This window comes from Peromyscus eremicus, chromosome 6, assembly GCF_949786415.1.
Source record: "Peromyscus eremicus chromosome 6, PerEre_H2_v1, whole genome shotgun sequence".
In the NCBI taxonomy this organism is placed as follows: domain Eukaryota; kingdom Metazoa; phylum Chordata; class Mammalia; order Rodentia; family Cricetidae; genus Peromyscus; species Peromyscus eremicus.
Genome location: NC_081421.1, coordinates 113,583,440 through 113,603,502, shown reverse-complemented (window position 1 = coordinate 113,603,502; position 20,063 = coordinate 113,583,440). Strand labels below are relative to the sequence as shown.

The window sequence follows — 20,063 nt, the reverse complement described above, 5'->3', positions numbered from 1 at the left end:
TTCAAACATAAGTGTCTGTAGATGTGAAATAGCAAAGGGGTTACACACCTAAGGAAGACACGTCAGCGATGATGAAGTAACCCCCATCAGGAATGATGGGTTTCAGGCCAACGCTGGTAAGTAAACGCACCATCCGATCTCTTTTTACTTCTAATTCCTTTGGTAGAGAATTAAAGTAACACTCTGGGTCATCCATGCGCTTGATATCAATCCAAAAAGCCTGGGCCAAGGCTGCCTGCATGTTAAGATTAAAAAAAAAAAAATTGGAAAGGAAGCATGGTAATGTCAGTTATGCCTCATTTTACTAGTAGAATAAATAAAAGTCATCCAATTTGTGACAAGGAAGTCACTCAGGAAATTACAGCCAGATTCCTGTGAACTATCCCACTCCGTAAGTTAACGGAGGAAGGAGTTTTATCTAAATGTTTAAATCTAATATGACAAACAGGAAGACATGAAAATCCCAACTGAAAAAGAGGTGTTACACAAAGAGAGTGTACTTGGTCACAAAAAGGTATGTATCGTTTTCTACTGAGGTGAGCTGTGGTCCAGCTTGCTAATCTCAATCTGAAGAATGGCCAGAGAGGTGAAGAGGGAGTCAATGTTTCCTGTTACCTAGGATGGCACAGGAAGAAATTAAAGCCAGCCTGCTGTGTAGACAAGCAAACACAAGTTCCTAATTCCTCAGAGGAAATGCTAAAATCCTTCTGATTCCAGGAAAGTGGTGTGAGTTAAACAGGGACTAGAAACAAGCATCTAGAATGTGTGGGCAACTCCTCCAGCAGTGGCGACTCAAGAGAAGAGAGAAGTGGGACTAAGAAAAGCCAATATTGTAAAGAGCAAAGGACTTCATGTTCGTGTTCCCCACTCCATATGGCGAGTCTTTGGTCTCCAAGGTACAGGCTTTAGGAGGTGTGGCCTTTGGGGATGATTGGGACAGAAGATTACAGGCCCCAGGAATGGTACGAGCACCACTTCTATCATGAAAGAACACATTGAAAAAGTGACACCTATGAGGTAGTAGTAGGTCCTTATCAGATGTGGCATCTGCTAGTGATCTTCAGATCCATGAGAAATAAATTCCTTTTCTTTATAAGCTGCACAGTCTCTAGTACTGTGTTACAGCAACCTTCACAGACTAAGTCAGTAAGGATCAGGTGACCGGGAAGTATGTCAGGTCAGGAGGATAAAAACAAGTCACAATCAAAGTAGGCATACAGCACAAAGATCTGCCAAGCAGAAGGCTAGATGCTTGGCAGGCAAAGTGAGCCATTTGGGTAAGAGCTGGGACAAAACAGTTCACAACATAGGCACAGCCCTGGCTGTCATAAAAATTCCAATGAGTGCCTATTGAAGGGTGGATGCAGGGGTGAAGTGGAAAGGGCAGGGGAGAAAATCTGTTCTGTATGATAGAACTGTAGCAAGAGACAGAGATAACAGGTGGTGGGGGCAAGAGCAGAGAGAAGTCTGTGGCAGGAGAATTTAGCAGCAGGACAGAGTCAACAATTCTTCCACACTAGGAAATCAGCATCCAGTTTCCAAACACAGCTGTCTGGGGAATTTTCCCCAAATACAGAATAAGATGCTTCAGAAAATATTCTAGAATCTCAGCTGTACCTTTCTGAGCAATTTGTTCATTCACTATAGAAATCATTGCCCTGGAAAATCCAGAGCACAGAGATACAAACGTCTGTGTTAAGTGTACCTGGATTCCTCTCTTTCTCCCAAGCCTGGTTGCTAAGTGTTGCCCCGTGGCAAACACCATTGACTTAATCTTCCAGCTATCCAGGGTCCCATCATTCCACATCACCTCTGCCATCCTCACCTTGGTTCCATCCACTGATAACTCTCGTGGAACTCTTCCCTTACCTTCTCCCTCAACGAAGCACCAGACTCCTTTTGAAAACATATGATCGTGTTTCACGGCTTCTTGTGTCTCAGTCCGAACAGTGATGTACATGTCCCAGCCCGATGTGACTCCTGCTACTGCTCAGATCTGAGGCCCTCTTACTCTTCAACCCTGGTCACCTCATCCCAGCAGCCATGTTTATGATACGATATGGCAGCCATGCTGTCTATCGCTGGGTCTTAGCCCTTCCTATTCTCTGAGGCCACAGGGCTCTTCTCTAGGTTAACCAGCACTCAGATGCTGTCTTCCCCATGAGGCTTACCTCCCAATATGACATCATATACTCTCCAAACTGGATATTACATCTTCCTTCTTCCCTACCTTCTCTTTGTGTCTATCAAAATCTGACATAATATATTTTGAAAGCATCTCTATGATTTATGTTCCTCTATGGGTGTTAAGCCCTATGAGTGAAGCTGCTTTTTGTCTGTAAAATCTCTAATCTTCAGTAAATCTTAGTTGAATAAGAATAAGTGAATGGCTTTATTTTAAGGTGATAAAATGAACTTAAAATATAATAAAGCAAAGCTTCAGAATGAGTCTTTATCCTAAGGTTGCTTTAGAGAATCACTAAAAGTAATGGAAATTTTTCCTATTGGGCAGACACCTTTGATGAGAAACAATCAATCAGGTTCAATGGAGCCAATACTTTTACTCTCCTGTGCTTTAACTGCCTTCTAGAAGCAGAACACTTTCTAGTATTTGGGGTATTCAGAGGAGAATGATAAATAGATCTGTTTCTAGAAATGTATATAAAAATAGCAACAGTCTAACAAAGACATACATTAAAGGCCAGGAGTGGTGGTACTTGCCTGCCATCCCACAGCTTGGAAGGTTAAGGAATGGCACTGTGCTCGAGAAAAAGACTGACCTGGTAGAAAGAGTCTACTGTCTATGGGGCCTCTACATACAGGTAGCATTTTACTAGCTTCTTACAGACTATCTAAGAGCTCTTTTTAGAAAGCACAGTTTCCCCCTTTTGTTACACAATATATAATATAAGTTAGTATAAATAAACAGCGCCATGTATCTTGCTCTTTTTTTTTGTTGTTTAACTTCACAATGTGTTCTGGAAATCATCCTTTATCAGTTACACTGTTCTCTGCCTGCTCCCCATCTCCCATGGGGGATTGCTATACTGTCCAGTCATGCTTTGAAGTCTCTGTGTGGCCCAGACTAGCCTTAAACTCATGACTCTCTTAATTGAAGCCTCAAGTGCTAACATGATAGGCATGTGCCACCACACCCAGTGACCTTTTCTTTTCCTTTAAATAGCTATTGCAGTTGAGTATTGAAGAATGAGTATCAAAGTTGTCTGTCTGTCTGTCTGTCTCTCTCTCTTTTTTTTTTTTTTTTGGTTTGTTTGAGACAGGGTTTCTCTGTGTAGTTTTGGTGCCTGTCCTGGATCTCGCTCTGTAGACCAGGCTGGCCTCCAACTCACACTCACAGAGAACCGCCTGGCTCTGCCTCCTGAGTACTGGGATTAAAGGCATGCACCACCACCACCCAGCAAGTTGTCTGTCTCTTAAAGTATGTTATCATATGTTACTAGAGGAGCTCTGAAGATGGGACACAAGTCATGGATCTTGAAATTACACTTTATTCAATGACTATGTGTCTGCCCCAAAATTCCCAAACTGTTAGAAGGGCTTGTTCATGAAGGAGCTAGCTAATTCCCACTTGCTCAAAGGCTGACACATACCTGTAAAGGAGTTGCACAAGTGTACAAAGTGTTTTGTTGAACCGTCTGTAAATGTCTTATCAGGTGTTTAGGACCGATGCTCCAGCCAAGCTGGGAAAAGATAAAAGCAGATTTCAAAAAATAATCTAAGAATATATATCATATCTAAGAGAGTTGTTAGTGTAAACAACAGATGTAGCGATTCAGAAATGTCCCCAGGAGGAAAACGGGGTAATGCTTGTTCTTGTGAAGTTCCCAGCTCTGTCTTCACCCTTCAACCTGCCTTCTGAAGGTAAACAAAACCTGTGATCATTGTGAGCCCTTCCCCTCTGCTGATGTGCCACTTCTGGTACTCATGAGGAATAAAAGCTAGCACTTATACTTGCTTGAAGTATAAGCACAAGTAATTCTGCGTTATAGCTCAGAGGACTCCTCTACAATGAAAGCACACCGATTTTTTATTCTCCTGGTCTCCTAGTATTCCCTGTGTCTTAGCCCTGTCTTCTATCGGTAAGGCTGAAAGAGAACTGAATTTCAACTGGGGGAGTATCTGTTGTTACTTTGAGACAGTATCTCTTGTAGCCCAGGCTAGCCTTGAACTCACAAGTTAGCTGAAGAAAATGTTGGGTTCCTGATTTTCTTGCCTCCACTCCCTATGGCTCAAGATTATAGATCCTGATGAATGCATTGCCATGATCAACAGTACATTCGTTGGTGAATGGACTCTGAAGGTAGGCTACCTGCCCTGGCTTGGGTTTATTAGCAGTGTAATCTCAGCAGACAGTAAAAATTCCTGTGATTTAGTTTTATAATCTGTAAATCAAGGATGAGAACCTTGCCCACTTCATACTGTGCTTATAAGAATGAAAAGAATTAGCATGCTTAAAAACACTTAGCGGTCGGGCCAGAGTTAAAGCCAGAGTATTAGCCAGTGTTATTTTTCTCTTTTCATATGGGAATATTCTTTGTGAAGAAAAAAGTATCATTAGCTGATCACTCATAAAGTTTAAACAAATTTAAATAATTATTTGATTCTTCTTTCTTTTAAGGAAATTACTTGGTCTCAAAAAGGATGAAACGTGGGCCAGTGATACAGTTCAGAGGGTAAGAACTTGTTTGCTGCCAAGCCTGAGGACCCGAGTTCAATCTCTGGGATCCACATGTTGGAAGGAGAGTACTGACTCCTACACATTGTCCTCTGCCTTCCACACACACAGACCACAGCACACAGCCCCAAATAAATACATGCAATTAAAAATAAAAGGATGAAGCTTGACATGAGAGTCAAACAAATAAATAAATAAAAAAAATCACTAAGTATAAAACCCCACATATATTATGTATGCATTTAAAACTCAAAATAGTCTGCAGAAATTAAAGTATGGGCTTATTTTTTTATTTCCAAGACAGGGTTTCCCTGTGTAACAGCCTCCTTTTTCTGGAGGGTAATGGGGGTTGAAGCCAGGGCCTTTCACATGCAGTCTGTGCTCTACCCTGAGCCATATCCCAGCCCAGCAGTGTGGTGCTCCCTCTCTTACCTTCCAGCCCGTCACACTGAAAGTCTTGCCTGCACTTCCTATTGTTATTGTTCTCTCCCACATACCCGGAAAAGTGGCTTTAAAAAAAAAGAAAATAAACAGATAACTGCCTACATGTTTCCTTTTCAATTACTTTTCATTTAGTATAATCTAAAAACACAGTGCAGACAACATGAACTCAGTGACAACAGAGATATTAAATAGTACCAGTCTAGTTATTCTCACATTTTTTAGATAACACAAGTATCATCTAGCCCAGTCTACTGCACAAGCATTACCACCTTTCATTTCAGAACAAGTTTACCAACCAGAGGCGAGTCACCAAGCCATCCTCGGCTGGTGTCTTCCAATGCCGTCCATTCACGTTTGTCCATCAAATCTTTCTTAGTAACAAAGCATCAAAGGACACAGGGGAGTATGTGGCTTCTGTCTCTAAAAGCTTGAGGTCTAGCCCAGGAAGCAGACACCAAGATGGCAGCGGTGGCACTGTGCTGGGGGCTGGACTAGGGGCGGACGGGGTGTCAGGCAAGGGTGGAAGGCGAAGGGAGGTCTCCTGGGCCAGAGATGATTTGGCTAAAATTTGGAATACCACATCAGTTTAGGCAGGCAGAAGAGGGGAGGGCAGACATTCTGTGCTACAATATGAAATGTAATCAGTGTTTTTTTTTTTTTTTAATGAGCTAAGCAATTTGTCAATGAGTATTTTAACCATATAAAAGTAACAGGTTTTTTTTTTTTAAAAGCCACTTTCCCGGGTATGTGGGAGAGAACAATAACAATAGGAAGTGCAGGCAAGACTTTCAGTGTGGCGCGCTGGAAGGTAAGAGAAGGAGCACCCTCACACTGCAATGGCCATTCGTGTCTTTCACATCAGACTGTTGTAACTGGTTGCACACCCATGCTTCAGTGCAAACAAACTGCATTTTCTAAGTAATTAAACAGTAATTACATATTTCTGTGTTATTTTAATTTTATAGGCTGCTATAGCAACTAAAATAAATCTGAGTTAAAAATAGGTCTTGAGGGCCATCAAAATGATTTGGTAGGTAACAGCACTTGCTGGGAAAGCCTGAGTTGGATCTCTGGAACTCAGAGAAAGGTGGGAGGAGAGCTTGTACTCCACAGCACTGTCCTGTGGCTTCAACATACAACCTATCACGTGTGAGTGCCCAATCAATAAAGACGTTTTAAAGTTTTATGTATCTTTAGCAAGTAATGTCAGTTATACTGTACTCTGGGTACTTATTATTTATAAGTAAACAATACACTTGGAGATCCTTTAAGTCCTTTTAAGGATGAATATTGCCAAATTGAGTTAATTATCCAAAATTTGATTTAAAAAATTACACCATTTTATAAGATTTCAAAAATTATAGTTATTCAGTTTGTGTGTGTATGCATGCTCATGCCACAGTGCATGTGGAATATTCCTTTACACTGTGTGAATATATGTCGCTGTGATCGGTTTAATAAAGATGCTGACTGGCCAATAGCTGGACAGGATAAAGTTAGGCGGGAGAATAGGACTAAGGACTCTGGGAAGAAGAAGGGTGGAATGACAGGAGTCACCAGTGAGACATGGAGAGGAAACAGGAGGTGCAAGATGAAAGAGAGGTAACACCACGTGGCAGAATGTAGATGAATAGAAATGGGTTAGTTTAAGTTGTAAGAGCAGTTAGTAATAAACCTGAGCTACTGACCAAGCATTTATAATTCCTATAACGTCTCCATGTTGGTTATTTGGGAACTGGTGGGGGGGGGGAGGGGAAGAAATGTCCAGCGACAAGTGCACATGTGTGGAGGTCAGAAGACATCTGGGACTTGGTCCACTCCTTTCACTACAGGGGTCCTTTGGATGAAACTCAGGTCCTCAGACTTGGCAACAAGCACTCCTCCTGTTGATCTATCTTTCTGGCCCACAGAATTTAATTTTTAAATGTTGGTCTAAGTTTTCCACTGGGAAATGGTTCAAATAACCTAAGACAGGTCATCAACAAGATGAGCGATGGTGGGTTCTGACACAATTTGGACACAAAACACTCAGCTGTGCAATTAACGTCTTGAACTACAACTCCTTTGCTGCTGTCTCTGTTTATACACTGGCCCTGAGAAACATTAGTTCTCTTCCATGGATCTAGCTGGCACCAAAATTTGGATGACTGCAAAAAATATACTCAATAATCTGAGCCTGATCATTAAGCCTGCAATTCCACTTATCTCCAGATGGGGTCTCCCCAATGTCCTAGAAACATTCAGACTTGGCAAAAGCTTACAATACATCCGTGCCTGGGTAAAGTCTTGGTGCTGCTTGGTAATCGGGGCTGGAGTTGAGGAACATGTGTGAGTGTTTCCTTCTCACTTCAGCTGCTGAACTTGAGTTCCGTAGCTTCTACCTCTATCTAGCCCAGGCTGGCCTTGGACCTGAGACCCTCTTGCTTCACCTCTGGAGTGGTATGGTTTATAGGTGTGCATCACCATGACTGGCTGGAGTTTCTATTTCTTCACAGTCCCTATGCATCATCTAAGCTGGCAGACACATGATTTGCTTCTGACTCTCACCCAAACCTGGATCCTATTAATTAATTTTTTTCATGCAGTCACAGAACCAATTAATTCCTTTGCTGTAGTTCTCCAAGTATAATTACGGTCACTCTGGGGATCAAGTTAATGTACAGGAATTTGAAATAGTCACCTTAGGTTTTCATCCATAAGATTTTCTTAAGCCTTTGGCAGTTGCTGCCACTTATCTGATTTTGAAAGTTATAGATCACTTAAGAAGAGGATGTAGTAAATAAATATTAATGACGAAGTCAGAAAAACTCAAATGCATTTGCGGCAACAGCTTTGTTAATAGAGCTATGAATATAACTGGGATTTGAAAAGTATTATTTTATACATTGGTCTTTTGCCTTCATGTATGTCTGTGCACCAAAGTGGTACCTACAGAGGCAAGAAGAGGATGTCGAATCCCCTGGAACTGGAATTACAGATGGTTGTGAACCATGATGCGGATGCTAGGAATAGAACCTGGGTCATTTGGAAGAGCAGCCAGTGCTCTTAACCACTGAACCATATTTCCAGCCCCCAAACTGGATTTAAGAAAAGTATTTTTTTAATTTTTTATTTTTTTAGGAAAAATATTTTTAACGTTCCGTTTTCTGTCAGGCTGACTCACTTCTGGTTTCATTATGCCCCTGTTAGGATGCAGGACACTGAGGTTTCAAGGGCACCTGTTAGCAAGCCTCAGGACCTTTGCCTTCTTTACCCCTTCTCTAAGGTTTTTGCATGGCTTCCTAATGTGGAGTAATCTTTTTGTACACTGTGAAGATGTGTCACTTGGACTGGTTTAGTAAAAAGCTGAATGGCGAATAGCTAGGCAGAATTTTTGGGGCAGAGAGAACACTGGGAAGAAGGCAGAGATGCCAAGAGATGGAGAACAAGCAAGACATGCAGGAGAGGTAACAGCCATGAGTCACTTGGCAGCACATAGATGAATAGAAATGGGTTCACTTCAATTATAAGAGCTAGTTAGAAACAAGCCTAACCTACTGCCCAAGCTGTCATAATTAACAAGTTTGCGTGTTGTGATTTGGGAACTGGCTGGTGAGATGGAGAAAGACTTTTACATTCTAATCCCCTCCTTCCATCTCTGTGGCCATTTATAATGTAATACTGGAGCAAGTATGGTAACTTCTGTTCACACATATATCTTTACCTTCTCCTTTCCATGTTTCCTACTCATTTTATTCAGCAAAGACATTTGATTGCCTAATGTTCTAATTTGCTTTTTGTTCCTGTGATCAATACCATGTGCAAAACCAAATTAGGGGAGGAAAGGGTTTATTTGGCTTATTCTTTGCTGTCACAGTACATCATTGAAGAAGTCATGGCTGGGACTCATCTACAGCTCAGAAAGCATGGCAAAAACCATGAAGGAATGCTGCTCACAGGCTCATGTTCAGTGGCTTTTCTTATACTGACCAGGACGACTAGCCTAAGGATGGTACTGCCCACAGTGGGCTGCAGCTTATCAACCATCAATCAAGACAGTCTTTCATGCAAGTGGCCATCTGCCTTTGTGATTCAGACAATTCTTCAATTGAGGTTCCTTCTATTGACTCTGGGGTGTTTCAAGCTGAGGCACTTATACCTCATGTGTATGACTCTAATGTGCAAAATGAGGATTTAGAAGAGGCCAACACAAATAATCTCATCCTTGTTATTTAGAAACAAAATGCAGAGATTCTATTAACTACAGAGAGAACAACAAAATAAAAGTGAAGGAAGCGAAGGCTGGAGGTGAGCAAGAGTGACACGGGAACAAGACCGGAGGGAGTCATGTGGACACCAGAGGGACAGTGTGTCTAGGCAAAGGAAAGACAGGTACACACCCAAAGGTCACCCCCACAGCTTCCAGTCCTACAGTTGAGAGCTTGGACACACCTGATGATACCGCAGTATTTGAGTGTAGTAGCCCAGCAGCAATTGCAAAATCCTGCTGAGGACGGAATAGCAATAGCTTGCCATTCTAAAATTTCTTGCTGTTATTTTAGCAACTCGTTCGGCACCAACAACCATGAACCTCTTCATGAAAAGTTCCGCCCTAGTGTCTTACACACCAAAGAACAGCAGGATTCTTGTTCAGAAGCCAAAGATAGGAAAAAGAACTGCTCCGCTCACATCCCAGCTTTATCTTGTGATCTCAAGTCCCTCCCCCACGTGAACATCTGTTCATCAAGCTGAACTTTAATCATTCAAGTACGATCCATCTAAATACTTCTGGTAAGTGCTCACATAGATACCCATCACAGAGACTGTTTTAAAGCTGGCCTGGGATCCATATGTTGTTCCACATGTGCCCAAACCCATTCAGACTGGAGGCTCTGTCATAATCAGTACCTATTTTTATATGCTTATGTCCGGTATAGACAAGCCATTCATACACCTCATCGCTGATGCACAGGGTGTCATGCTTGATGCAAAGGTCAGCAATGACTTGCAGCTCCTCTCTGGTATACACCTGCACATATTAAAGGAAAGGGCACAGCCAGTCATTCTACACGTGAGAAAATAGCGCCCCCCAGTCTGTGTAAGCAAAGAGGCTCACTTACCTTGCCAATGGGGTTATGTGGAGTATTCAATATAATGGCTTTCGTTTTAGAACTAAATTTACTTTCCAGTTCTTGAGGATTCAATGTCCAGTCAGAACTAGACCACTTTAGCCCATCCGTAGGTTTCTAAGCATGAAGAATAAAGATGTGATTTGAACCAATTAAGATGTGATTTGAACAAACTGATTCATGTTCACTGTCTCACAAACAGCCTCATAAAGAAAAAAGAAGATTAAAGGCAGACCTGACGAAGGTAACTGAATAAATGACTAACGAAGAACACAAACACAAATAATTAGGCCCTCATTCAACTGCGGGAACCCAGAGGACCTGAGTCTTATGCACGCACCTGCTAAAGGAAACAGTGAACCCTGGCAGCACAACAGCTGTTGTTCCTTCCTAGGAGCCGCAGTATCTACGGGCAGCGTGTGACAATGTAAGGCTGACAGAGGAGCCTACGAGTCACCTTAGCTACTGTGTTCATTATTTTCAAAGGGCTTAGCTATGCCTTCAACGACAAAGTCATTGGCAATTCAAAACACTGTTCAACCGGTGGGTGGGCCTCCTGGGGACTTACAGATCTCAGGGGGATGAACACAGGCTTTGCTCCAGCCATTCTCACCATGGGCTCGTAACAGTCATAAAAAGGCACCATTATGATCACCTGAGATAAAAGCAGACAAGAACACAGGGCATCAGGCAGCAATTCACCTCATGATGTGGCGCCTCTTACACGGGAGGCGCTGTGCTAAGAGATGCAGCAATGGAAAAGACAGGCCTGTCCTCACGGAGTGAATGTACAAAAGACCCTGGATATAAAGGCATCCTGGGAGTTAACGCTGGAGTTCTCAGTCTCTTGGGAAATCCTTGGATAGACTTACAGTGGGGACATTTGAAATTGTCAATTACTATAGGTGCACACCCAGATTTATCTGGGGCCTGGACTGCTCACCATATTCTCAAAGGGATGCTCTAAGCAAAACCAGTTAAGGATGTTTTTGTATTTCAAGTCAGAAAACACAACGTAGGAGGAACTTGATATACCAGACAGTGACAGGAACCAACATTGTAGTCGTTTGTAGAATGAAGTGCTAATTTAAGATAGTATCTTCAGATTAAACATGTGAGTGAATCAGGGGACAGAGTGGATGCTATTGTTCTGGTGTGATGCCCGCAGCCCCTTCGCCCAGGTATGTGGTACCTAGCATCGTTTTCCCCCAAGTCTTTGGATCAGACTTCTCACCTCTCAAAACTCTTCTCCAACCACCCCTGCTGCAGTTTCAGGTTGAGCAGCTAATCTGGTCTGCTGCCATCACACTCCAGGCTGCAGACCTAATCTAGGACCTTTCTGCTTTTTTCTTTTATCTCTGTGGTGGTTTGGGTGAGAATGGCTTCACAGGCTCATGTGTTTGAATGCTTGGTCCCCAGTTTATGGAACTGTTTGGAAAGGATTAGGAGGTGTGGCCTTGTTGGAGGAGGTCTGTCACTGAGGTTTCAAAAGCCCACTCCATTCCACTTGGCTCTCTCTCTGCCTCACAGTTGCCATTTCAACATGAACGCTCTCATCTACTGCTCCAGCATCATGACTGTCTGTCTACCTGCCGTCATGCTCTCCTCCATGATGGTCATGGTCTCTTCTCACCCTCTGAAACCAAGCAGGCTCATAATTAAACTCTTTTGGAAATTGCCTTGGTTATGGTATTTTGTCACAGAAATAGAAAAGTAATTAAGACACTTTCCTTCCTGCCTGTCTTTCTTTCAATGAAATAAGATCTTATCTAGCCGTAATGGTTCTGATCTCCTGGCTTAACCTCCCAAGTTCTGGGATTGCAGGCACACGTCACCACACTTACCTAGCTTTTTGCTTTTATACAGTTTCACTTACATTTGTCCGTTTATTTGTTGTGTATATGCTCTTGTGTGCACCATGCGGTACGTGTGGGAGTCAAGGGACAACTTGCCAATGTTGGTTCTCTTATTTCACCATGTGGGTTCTGGAGATCAAATTCAGGCTTTACAGAAAATGGCTTTACCAAGGGAGCCCCCTTGCCAGGCCAGGGAGCCACTTCACCAGCCCACGCTTTTGTATCTTTTTAAAACCTAGCCCAATGTGCGTGCGTGTGTGTGTGTGTGCGTGCGTGTGCATGTGTCTACATGCCAGCCATATACAAAGTTAGGTCAGCCTGGGCTAGAGGAGACCCTGTCTCAAAAACAAACAAGCAAACTAACTAACTATGCTACAAAGTGAACAAATCTCACAGACATAATAATGAATGACAAAACAAAACAAAACAAAACTCAAGAGCCTGTACATGATTCCAACTTCTATCCAGTAGAAGAGCCATGAGAATGACTGAGGTGCAGATTACAGGATACCGGTTAACTCTCGGAGAACAGACACAGGAAAGGGCTCAACGTCTCTGGATGCTGGAAAGGTGTACATCTTTATGTGCACTACAGTCACATGGCAATTTATCCCCCTCTACATTCAAGGCTTGTTAGCTTTATTGTACCATCATTAGACTTCAAAATGGATTGAAAGTGAAAGAGAAAGGAGCACAGTGAGGAGAAGTTTCAATGCAGGACAGAAGCACTGATGTGGATGGATACAATGTTCACACACTTACTTCATCTCCAGGGTCAACCAATCCTTGAATGGCGTTAAAGAGAGACCCATATCCTCCCACCGTCACAAGGATCTCTTCATTTGGATCAATTGGATTGTGATAAATTTTTTCATATAAGCAGGACAAAGCTTTCACAAGTGCTGGATGACCCTGTGGTAGTAAAGATTAAGATAAAACAAAAACCCACCTTGAAATTGATTATGAAAGCTACTACTTTAAGGCAATCTAAGTCCAAAATGTAACCATTTTTAAAACTGGGTTTAATATCTAGCATTATCCCTACATTTGTACTTTTAAAGATTTAGTTTCCATGTCCAGGCATCTTGCCTCCATGTGTGTATGTGCACCACATGAGTGTAGTGGAGGGAGACAAGGGTGTTGGAGCCCCTTGAACTGAAGTTACAGACAGGTGTGAGCCACTGTGTGGGTGCTGGGAATTGAACCCAGGTCCTCTGCAAGAGCAAGAAGTGCTCTTAACTACTGAGCCATCCCTCCAGCCTCCAAATCTGTACTTCCAAAGTAGCAATAAACTTTAAAAGCCTTTGCACTTTGAGGGTCTCTATAAATGGTTATGTAAACTTGCTGCTGATGAAAAGTATCCATAAAAGAAAAGGTTTGGAAACACAAAATTTCAAAGCATTTGTTTTGACTAGAAATGAACTCTCTCCCAGTATATTCATAATAGCACAAAAATTAAATGAATGTAAAAATCCTGCATTCGCTATATCCCCTGAATCTGCTTTTCTCAATTGCTGGGGAGGTTCTCAATTGCTTTTAGTCCTTCTATGGACTAAAAGAAGAAAAACCAAATTGATCAAACACACACACACACTAGTGTTGCTGATGGCATATGCTACTGGGAAGCAGAGTATTATCCACTGATAAGAAAAGACTAGTTACCAAGGACAGCGATTCCTGTAAGATGAGAGGATAACAAACGTACAAACCGTGAGCTATGTAGTGATTCTCACACTAAAACTTCCTCTTTAGGGACTGGGAGTATAGCTTAGTACTAGAGTGCTTGCCTAGCAGGTAAAGGGCCCTGGGTTCAACCCATATTCTGAAATAAGTAACTTTTTATTTAACTAACATGCAATAACTGCACATATTTAAGGGGCAGTGTGATACCTCAACACCTGACCACAGTATATCGATAAAATCCATAATTATCGTTTTCCTCCAGTATTTCTTTGGAACTTTCAAGGTCCTCTCTTCTATTATAGTTCTTCACATATATACCAGGTTATTGTGAATTATCATTCCTGTTTGTGCTGTAGAAGACTATTAGCCCATGTATATTAATCTACATTCTGCCATGTGTCTTGTTGCTGTTACCTCTCCTCCTGTACATCCTGCTTGCTCTGTGTCTCCCTGAGCCTCCATTATCTCCTCCTACTTCCTCTCTCTGCCTGGAAGTCCCAACTAGCTACTGGCAGGTGAGCTTTTTATTAAATCAATCACAATACATTTTCACAGTATACAAACATCCCACAACAATTTATTGTGTGTTGGAGGAGGGTATCCATGCCACGTTGTGCATGTGGAGGCCAGAGAACTACGGGAGAGTTGGTTCTCTTCCTCCACCGTGTGTGTCCCAAGGATCAAACTCAGGCTGTCAGTCTTAACAAGCGCCTTTGCCGACTGGGCCAGTTCGCCAGCCCTACTCACACTGCCTGTTGTGACACTTGCACTAATTTACAGTGATGTCAAAGGTGCAGAAGAGATTTTTTTCTCCCTCTTCTTCACTTGCTATACTTTGATTTTTAAATAATGACCCGTCTGCCCACGCTGAAATGATTCTTCATGATTTTATTTGCATTTTCCCGACGATTAGTGACAGTAAACACATCTTTGTATACTCTAGCCACTTCTATTTCTTCTTTTGAGAAATGCAGATTAAAACCTTTTTTGTTATTTAGCTTTTCCACCTCCTTATGCATTTTAGACATTCATCCTGTGTCTGATGAGCACCTTTCTCCCATTCTATAGGTTGTCTCTATTCTGTTTGCTTCTTTGACATACACAAATTGCTTAGTTTTGTAAAATCACATTTGTCTATTTTTGCTATTGTTACCTGTGCTTTGGGAGTTTTGTAAGAAAATCGGCCTATACCAATACCTTGACCTATTTCCCTTACATTTTCTCCTACAACTTCCACAGTTGCAGGTCTGATATGGGGGCTTTTAGGCTGGTTAGTTAGTGAGTGGGCTGGCTAGTTTTGTGCCAATTTGACACAAGTTTGAGTCATTTGGGAAGAGGTAAACAAAAGCAAGAAAATGCCCGCCCCTCCAGACCGGCTTATGGGCAAGCCTATGGCACAATTTCTTGATTTATAACTGATGTGGGAGGGCCCTGGTCTGTTGGTCTTGGATGCTATAAGAAAGCAGGCTGGGCAAGCCATGAGGAGCAAGCTAGTAAGCAGCACTGCTCCATGGCCTCTGCATCAATTCATGCCTCCAAGTTCCTGCCTTGAGTTCCTTTCCTGGCTTCCCTGAATGACAGACTACAAGTTGTAAGATGAAAAAAAAAAAAAAAACCCTCCCCAATTTGCTATTGGCCATGGTATTTTACCATAGCAATAGCCATCCTGGAGAAGACAGTGAGACCATGAGAGCCCTGTGACCATCTTGGTCAGGTCAATCTTGCTGATTTCTCCTGTGCTCACATCCCCACATCCCCACAGCAAAGCCCTGTGTGGACTGTGGGGACTTTCATAGTTAGACTCACAATGACAAAATGTAAAGACTTCTTTCCATATCCTGTCCCTCCTCATTTTCCACACTCTTAGGAAAGGAAAAGATAGCTAGCCAGTCATATGATAACCGCACAGCTCTCAGGCAGGGCAGACAAACATCTAGTTCAAAGTTAATCTAATCTAAAATGTCTGGATACCTGGGCATTTCAGTAGATGATGGATAAGGGGTTAGAGAGGCTAGGGAGGAAGCAAGCATCTAGTCAGAAACAGGGTTCCTTAGGAAACCAATGCTAAGGCTACATGAGTGTCAATGAGACAGCAAAGATGTTGAGAGAATAATTTCCCTTCCCTTGATGTCCTGCCATCTCATTTCAGAACAGCAGTCAATGAAGGGCCGAAACAGGACTGTGAAAGGGCTGGAAGCTGGGGAAGGCTCATCTCAGAGGTAAGGGTAAAGGGGCTTCTGACCTTCCAGGTAGCGACAGTTGATCTCAGAAAGACAATGTCCTTTAAGGAAGAGGAGTTCACACACACACACACACACACACACACACACACACACACACACATACACACACACACACCAGCTGGAGGTATCATTGTATGCCCCACATGGCCCCGATAAACTCACAAAGCCCCTTGTATACTGATTCAGGTTATCAGTTAATGCGGCCTTTGATAATTCTTCCTTTACGTATGGAGGAGGGGATATATCTGGAAGGCCTTGTCCAAGATTCACAACAGAAGGATCTGCAGCCAACTTAGTAAATTCAACCCTGATTAGAAAAGAGAAAACAACTAATAATTAGAAAGTAATATAACTGCAGAGTTAGCTTCAATTTCCTATGTTCTCAGTCAGGCATTGGTGACCCACGCCTTTAATCCTAGCACCTGGGAGGCAGAGGCAGGTGGATCTCTGAGTTCAAGGCCAGCCTGGTCTGCAGAATGAGTTCCAGGACAATCAGGGGTACCCAGAGAAACCCTGTTTTGAAAAACAAAACAAAACAAAACAAAACTCATATGTTCTCATTATAATCCCCCCCCAAATAGGACTTAGTCTTAGAGATGAAATACAATGAGTTCCCAACAAAAATGTTACTATCCACAAGATAAAATTATCTAGTAAATGATGGTTGAACTAATGGTCCTATCTTCCCTAGAGACCCCAATTCAGTAACATTCATATTTGTGTCATATATGTATGTAGAAATATTAATACCTGTAAACGCCTGTAATCCCAGCACTGGGGAGGCTGAGGCAAGAGGATCAAGAGTGTGAGGGCAGCCTGGGCTACATGCATAACCAAGCCCCACTTCAAGAAAAAAAGGAAATAGTTTGTTGTAAATTTCATGAAAGCATCAGTCAAACTTAGTTTTAGATATTCTCTGCCATATATCCAGTGCTAGCCCAGAGGCTAGCTTTCTCCCATTTAATTGTAATTAATGAGAGGAATTAAATGAATGGCTTCATTATTGGACTGTGGCTGAAGCTAAAAATCCAATTTAAGGGACCACAGGAAACTTCCCCACACGACCACTTGTCTAAGACACTCACCACACATTGCCGTCCAGGCCTTCGATTCGTTTGGCATTTTTGAATTTTAAAGCCATTTTCTGAAAGATACATATTGAAAGTTTCTTTGAATCATTTAGTCAGAATTCAAAGAGGTCACTAAACAGTGGGCCACTCTTGCTTTTTAATTCTGTTACCTTGTAAATGGTACCATGGAAAGAAGTTTTAGAACCCAGTGCAAAGTTCTACAGAATTGTTAACTCTTCCCCACTGTTTTAAAGAACGCTTTTCCTTGTGGCCCTCAAATCTTTACAATCACACCCAAGGACAAAAATACCACCCCAGCATGAAGAGTTAATTTAAAGGCTTGAAACACTTTAAAGAGCTTAATAATAATATCGAAGGAAGAGGATTCAAGAGAATCTTGAGCCATGCTATGAAAGTTGCATAGCATATTAGACATCCAGATTTCTATAAGGAAGTTCTTCCTGTGGCCTACAAAAAGAACTCAATAAATGGTTCTGAACTCCTTAATAATGGGTTATAGATAATGCTAGTTAACATCAGGAAGCAATGCTTATGTACCAGGCACCTTTCTGTGTACTTTACATGAATCCCATTTATGAATGAGCAAAGTTGAGAGGGACCATGAAGATGGAGATGAAAAACACTTTTCACATCTGCCAAAGTTTATAAAACAATCTCAAACAGGCTCAGCCCAAGATTTGAGCTCATGACCTTTCTCTACAGCCCATACTTAAACTATCTTCTACAGTCTTTCACATACTAAGACCTTCGAAAAAACATGACTGGAAGTTGCTGCTTAAAATACAGTCATCATTCCCATTAGGTCTACTAATACCAAGCAAGCAAGCAAGCTAAGAATGTAGTAGGAAAATATTAGAAGTTATAATTATCATACCATACACAATATTTCAGTTCTTTCAATTCAAAAGCTACGTTTTGACTATTTCTCAAAAGTATTGAATTAGCTTTGAGTTCATTGTTAGCAGGCTTGTGGAAATAAGAAATATGATTGACAGCATCTCTGCAAGGAATTTTATAATAGAATATTAAAGCAATTTTAATTCAATCTGGGAGAGAGATAATGATAACAGTTATTAAATAGAACACTGTTCTCATTCTATTTCCAATAACGATACCAAAGAAATAGCTTCCTCAGCCTCCTATTTGCAATCTTTGAAACTCCAGTGAAGGGAATCACAAGCAAATTCTCTGGAGGTTAATACACTTCTAGAAGAGCATTTTGATGAAGTCTCACCTGAACATTGTGCTACTCTAGAGAATACAATTATAAAACTCAAAAGACCCAGAAGGACAGAAAAAGATATTTTTAACAAAGGCCTTTCTCTCTTTCTGAAACAGTGTTGAGAACTTAATGATTCACTCAGCATGTAACCAGAAATGCAAAGTAGATTCATCTGTAAAAAGGCTAGGGTGGTGGTGGGCATGCCTTTAATCTCAGCACTCGGGAGGCAGAGCCAGGCGGATCTCTGTGAGTTTGAGGCCAACCTGGTCTACAGAGTGAGTTCCAGGACAAGCACCAAAACTAAATAGAGAAACCCTGTCTTGACAAAACAAGCCAAGGTTGGGGACATGGCTTAGCGGGTAAATCGCTTTCTGTGTACACATGAGGACCTGAGTTCAGAACCTAAGCACCCATGTAGAAGCCAGGTTCTCACATGGCTTGTTTTTTTTGTTTTTGTTTTGTTTTTTTGAGACAGGGTTTCTCTGAGTAACAGCCCTGACTGTCCTGGAACACACTCTGTAGTCCATGCTGGCCTTGAACTCACAGAGATCCGCTTGCCTCTGCCTCCCGGGTGCGCCACCACTGCCTGGCTCTCACATGGCTTGTAACTCCCAGACTGGGGGAGGGAGGGGGGTAGATAGGATGATTCCAGGGGCTCCCGGTCCAGCCAGTACATCTCAAACAGTGAACTCCAGACCAATTCGATGACAGACCCTGCCTCAAAAATAAGGTAGAGAGCAAGTGAGAAGGACATCCGATGCTGACCTTGGGCCTCCAAATTTCCATTTGTGGGCATGTGCACCCCTCCTACATGCACTGTTCCCCCACAAACCGAAAAAAAAGTCATTATGGAGTACAACAGACAATGTAGACATGAAGTAGAACTATTTCAAATTTAGTTAGTTGAGATAAAAAGGCACATTTTGACTTCATTTTATTCCAAGTCTCCATCTAAGTCAGCCACTTCCCTCTACTGCCATGCTTCCCCTCCATCACGGTTCAACCCCTCACCCACCGGCTTTCTCAAACGATGTGCGTAACTCTTACTCTTCATGTAGTCTTTCCTCCACCAACACTGTCTTTCCACACCAGCGTCTCTCAGCTTCACTACACGCAGTAGTTCTCAACCTTCCCAAGGCTGCTACCCTTTAAAACAGCTGTAATGAGTCTTTCCTTACCTTAGGCGTGTCCCACTAGCTCTTACAACTTAAATTAACCCATTTCTCTTAATCTACGTTTTGCCACGAGGTTTTTACCTTTCTTTCACTCTGTATGTTCGACTCCCCTTGCTTCTCGTTGGCGTCTTGATATCTCTCTTACTTCCTCTCTGTGCCTGGAAGTCCCGCCTATACTTCCTGCCTAGCTATTGGCTGTTCAGCTTTTTATTACACCAATCACAGCAATACATTTTCACTCAGTGTACAAACACCCCGCAGAGAAACCCTGTCTCGAAAAACCGGGGGAAAAAAAAAAAACAAAAAAAAAATAAACCAAAAAAAACAAGCACCCCACAACAGACAGTTCCTCATATTGTGGTGATCCCCAACCATAAAAGTATTTCATTGCTACCTCATAACTATAATTTTGCTACTATTATGTATCATAGTGCAAAGACATCTGATATGTGACCTCCAAAAAGGTCGTGACCCACAGGTTGAGAACCACTGCTATAGAGACCTACCCAAGCATGTCCCCTCCCCTGAATTCCATGTTTGAAATA

General features: G+C 42.1%; 1 protein-coding gene and 1 long non-coding RNA gene across 2 annotated transcripts in view; one reads left to right on the top strand and one right to left on the bottom strand.

Annotated features, from left to right (window-relative positions):
• Nucleotides 1-20,063, bottom strand: part of Kyat3 (kynurenine aminotransferase 3) — a 48,509-nt gene that overhangs the window by 12,506 nt on the left and 15,940 nt on the right. The window contains exons 3-11 of the mRNA XM_059266361.1: nt 17,116-17,174; nt 16,193-16,337; nt 12,867-13,016; nt 10,817-10,903; nt 10,240-10,365; nt 10,028-10,148; nt 5,129-5,205; nt 3,612-3,701; nt 49-235 (exon numbers count right to left, since the gene is read on the bottom strand). Coding sequence (XP_059122344.1) covers nt 49-235; nt 3,612-3,701; nt 5,129-5,205; nt 10,028-10,148; nt 10,240-10,365; nt 10,817-10,903; nt 12,867-13,016; nt 16,193-16,337; nt 17,116-17,174 — 1,042 coding nt within the window. The remainder of the gene's footprint in view (nt 1-48; nt 236-3,611; nt 3,702-5,128; nt 5,206-10,027; nt 10,149-10,239; nt 10,366-10,816; nt 10,904-12,866; nt 13,017-16,192; nt 16,338-17,115; nt 17,175-20,063) is intronic.
• Nucleotides 1-20,063, top strand: part of LOC131913621 (uncharacterized) — a 54,757-nt gene that overhangs the window by 30,121 nt on the left and 4,573 nt on the right. Inside the window, exons 2-3 of the long non-coding RNA XR_009379938.1 lie at nt 4,640-4,694; nt 15,937-16,006. This is a non-coding gene — a long non-coding RNA (uncharacterized LOC131913621). The remainder of the gene's footprint in view (nt 1-4,639; nt 4,695-15,936; nt 16,007-20,063) is intronic.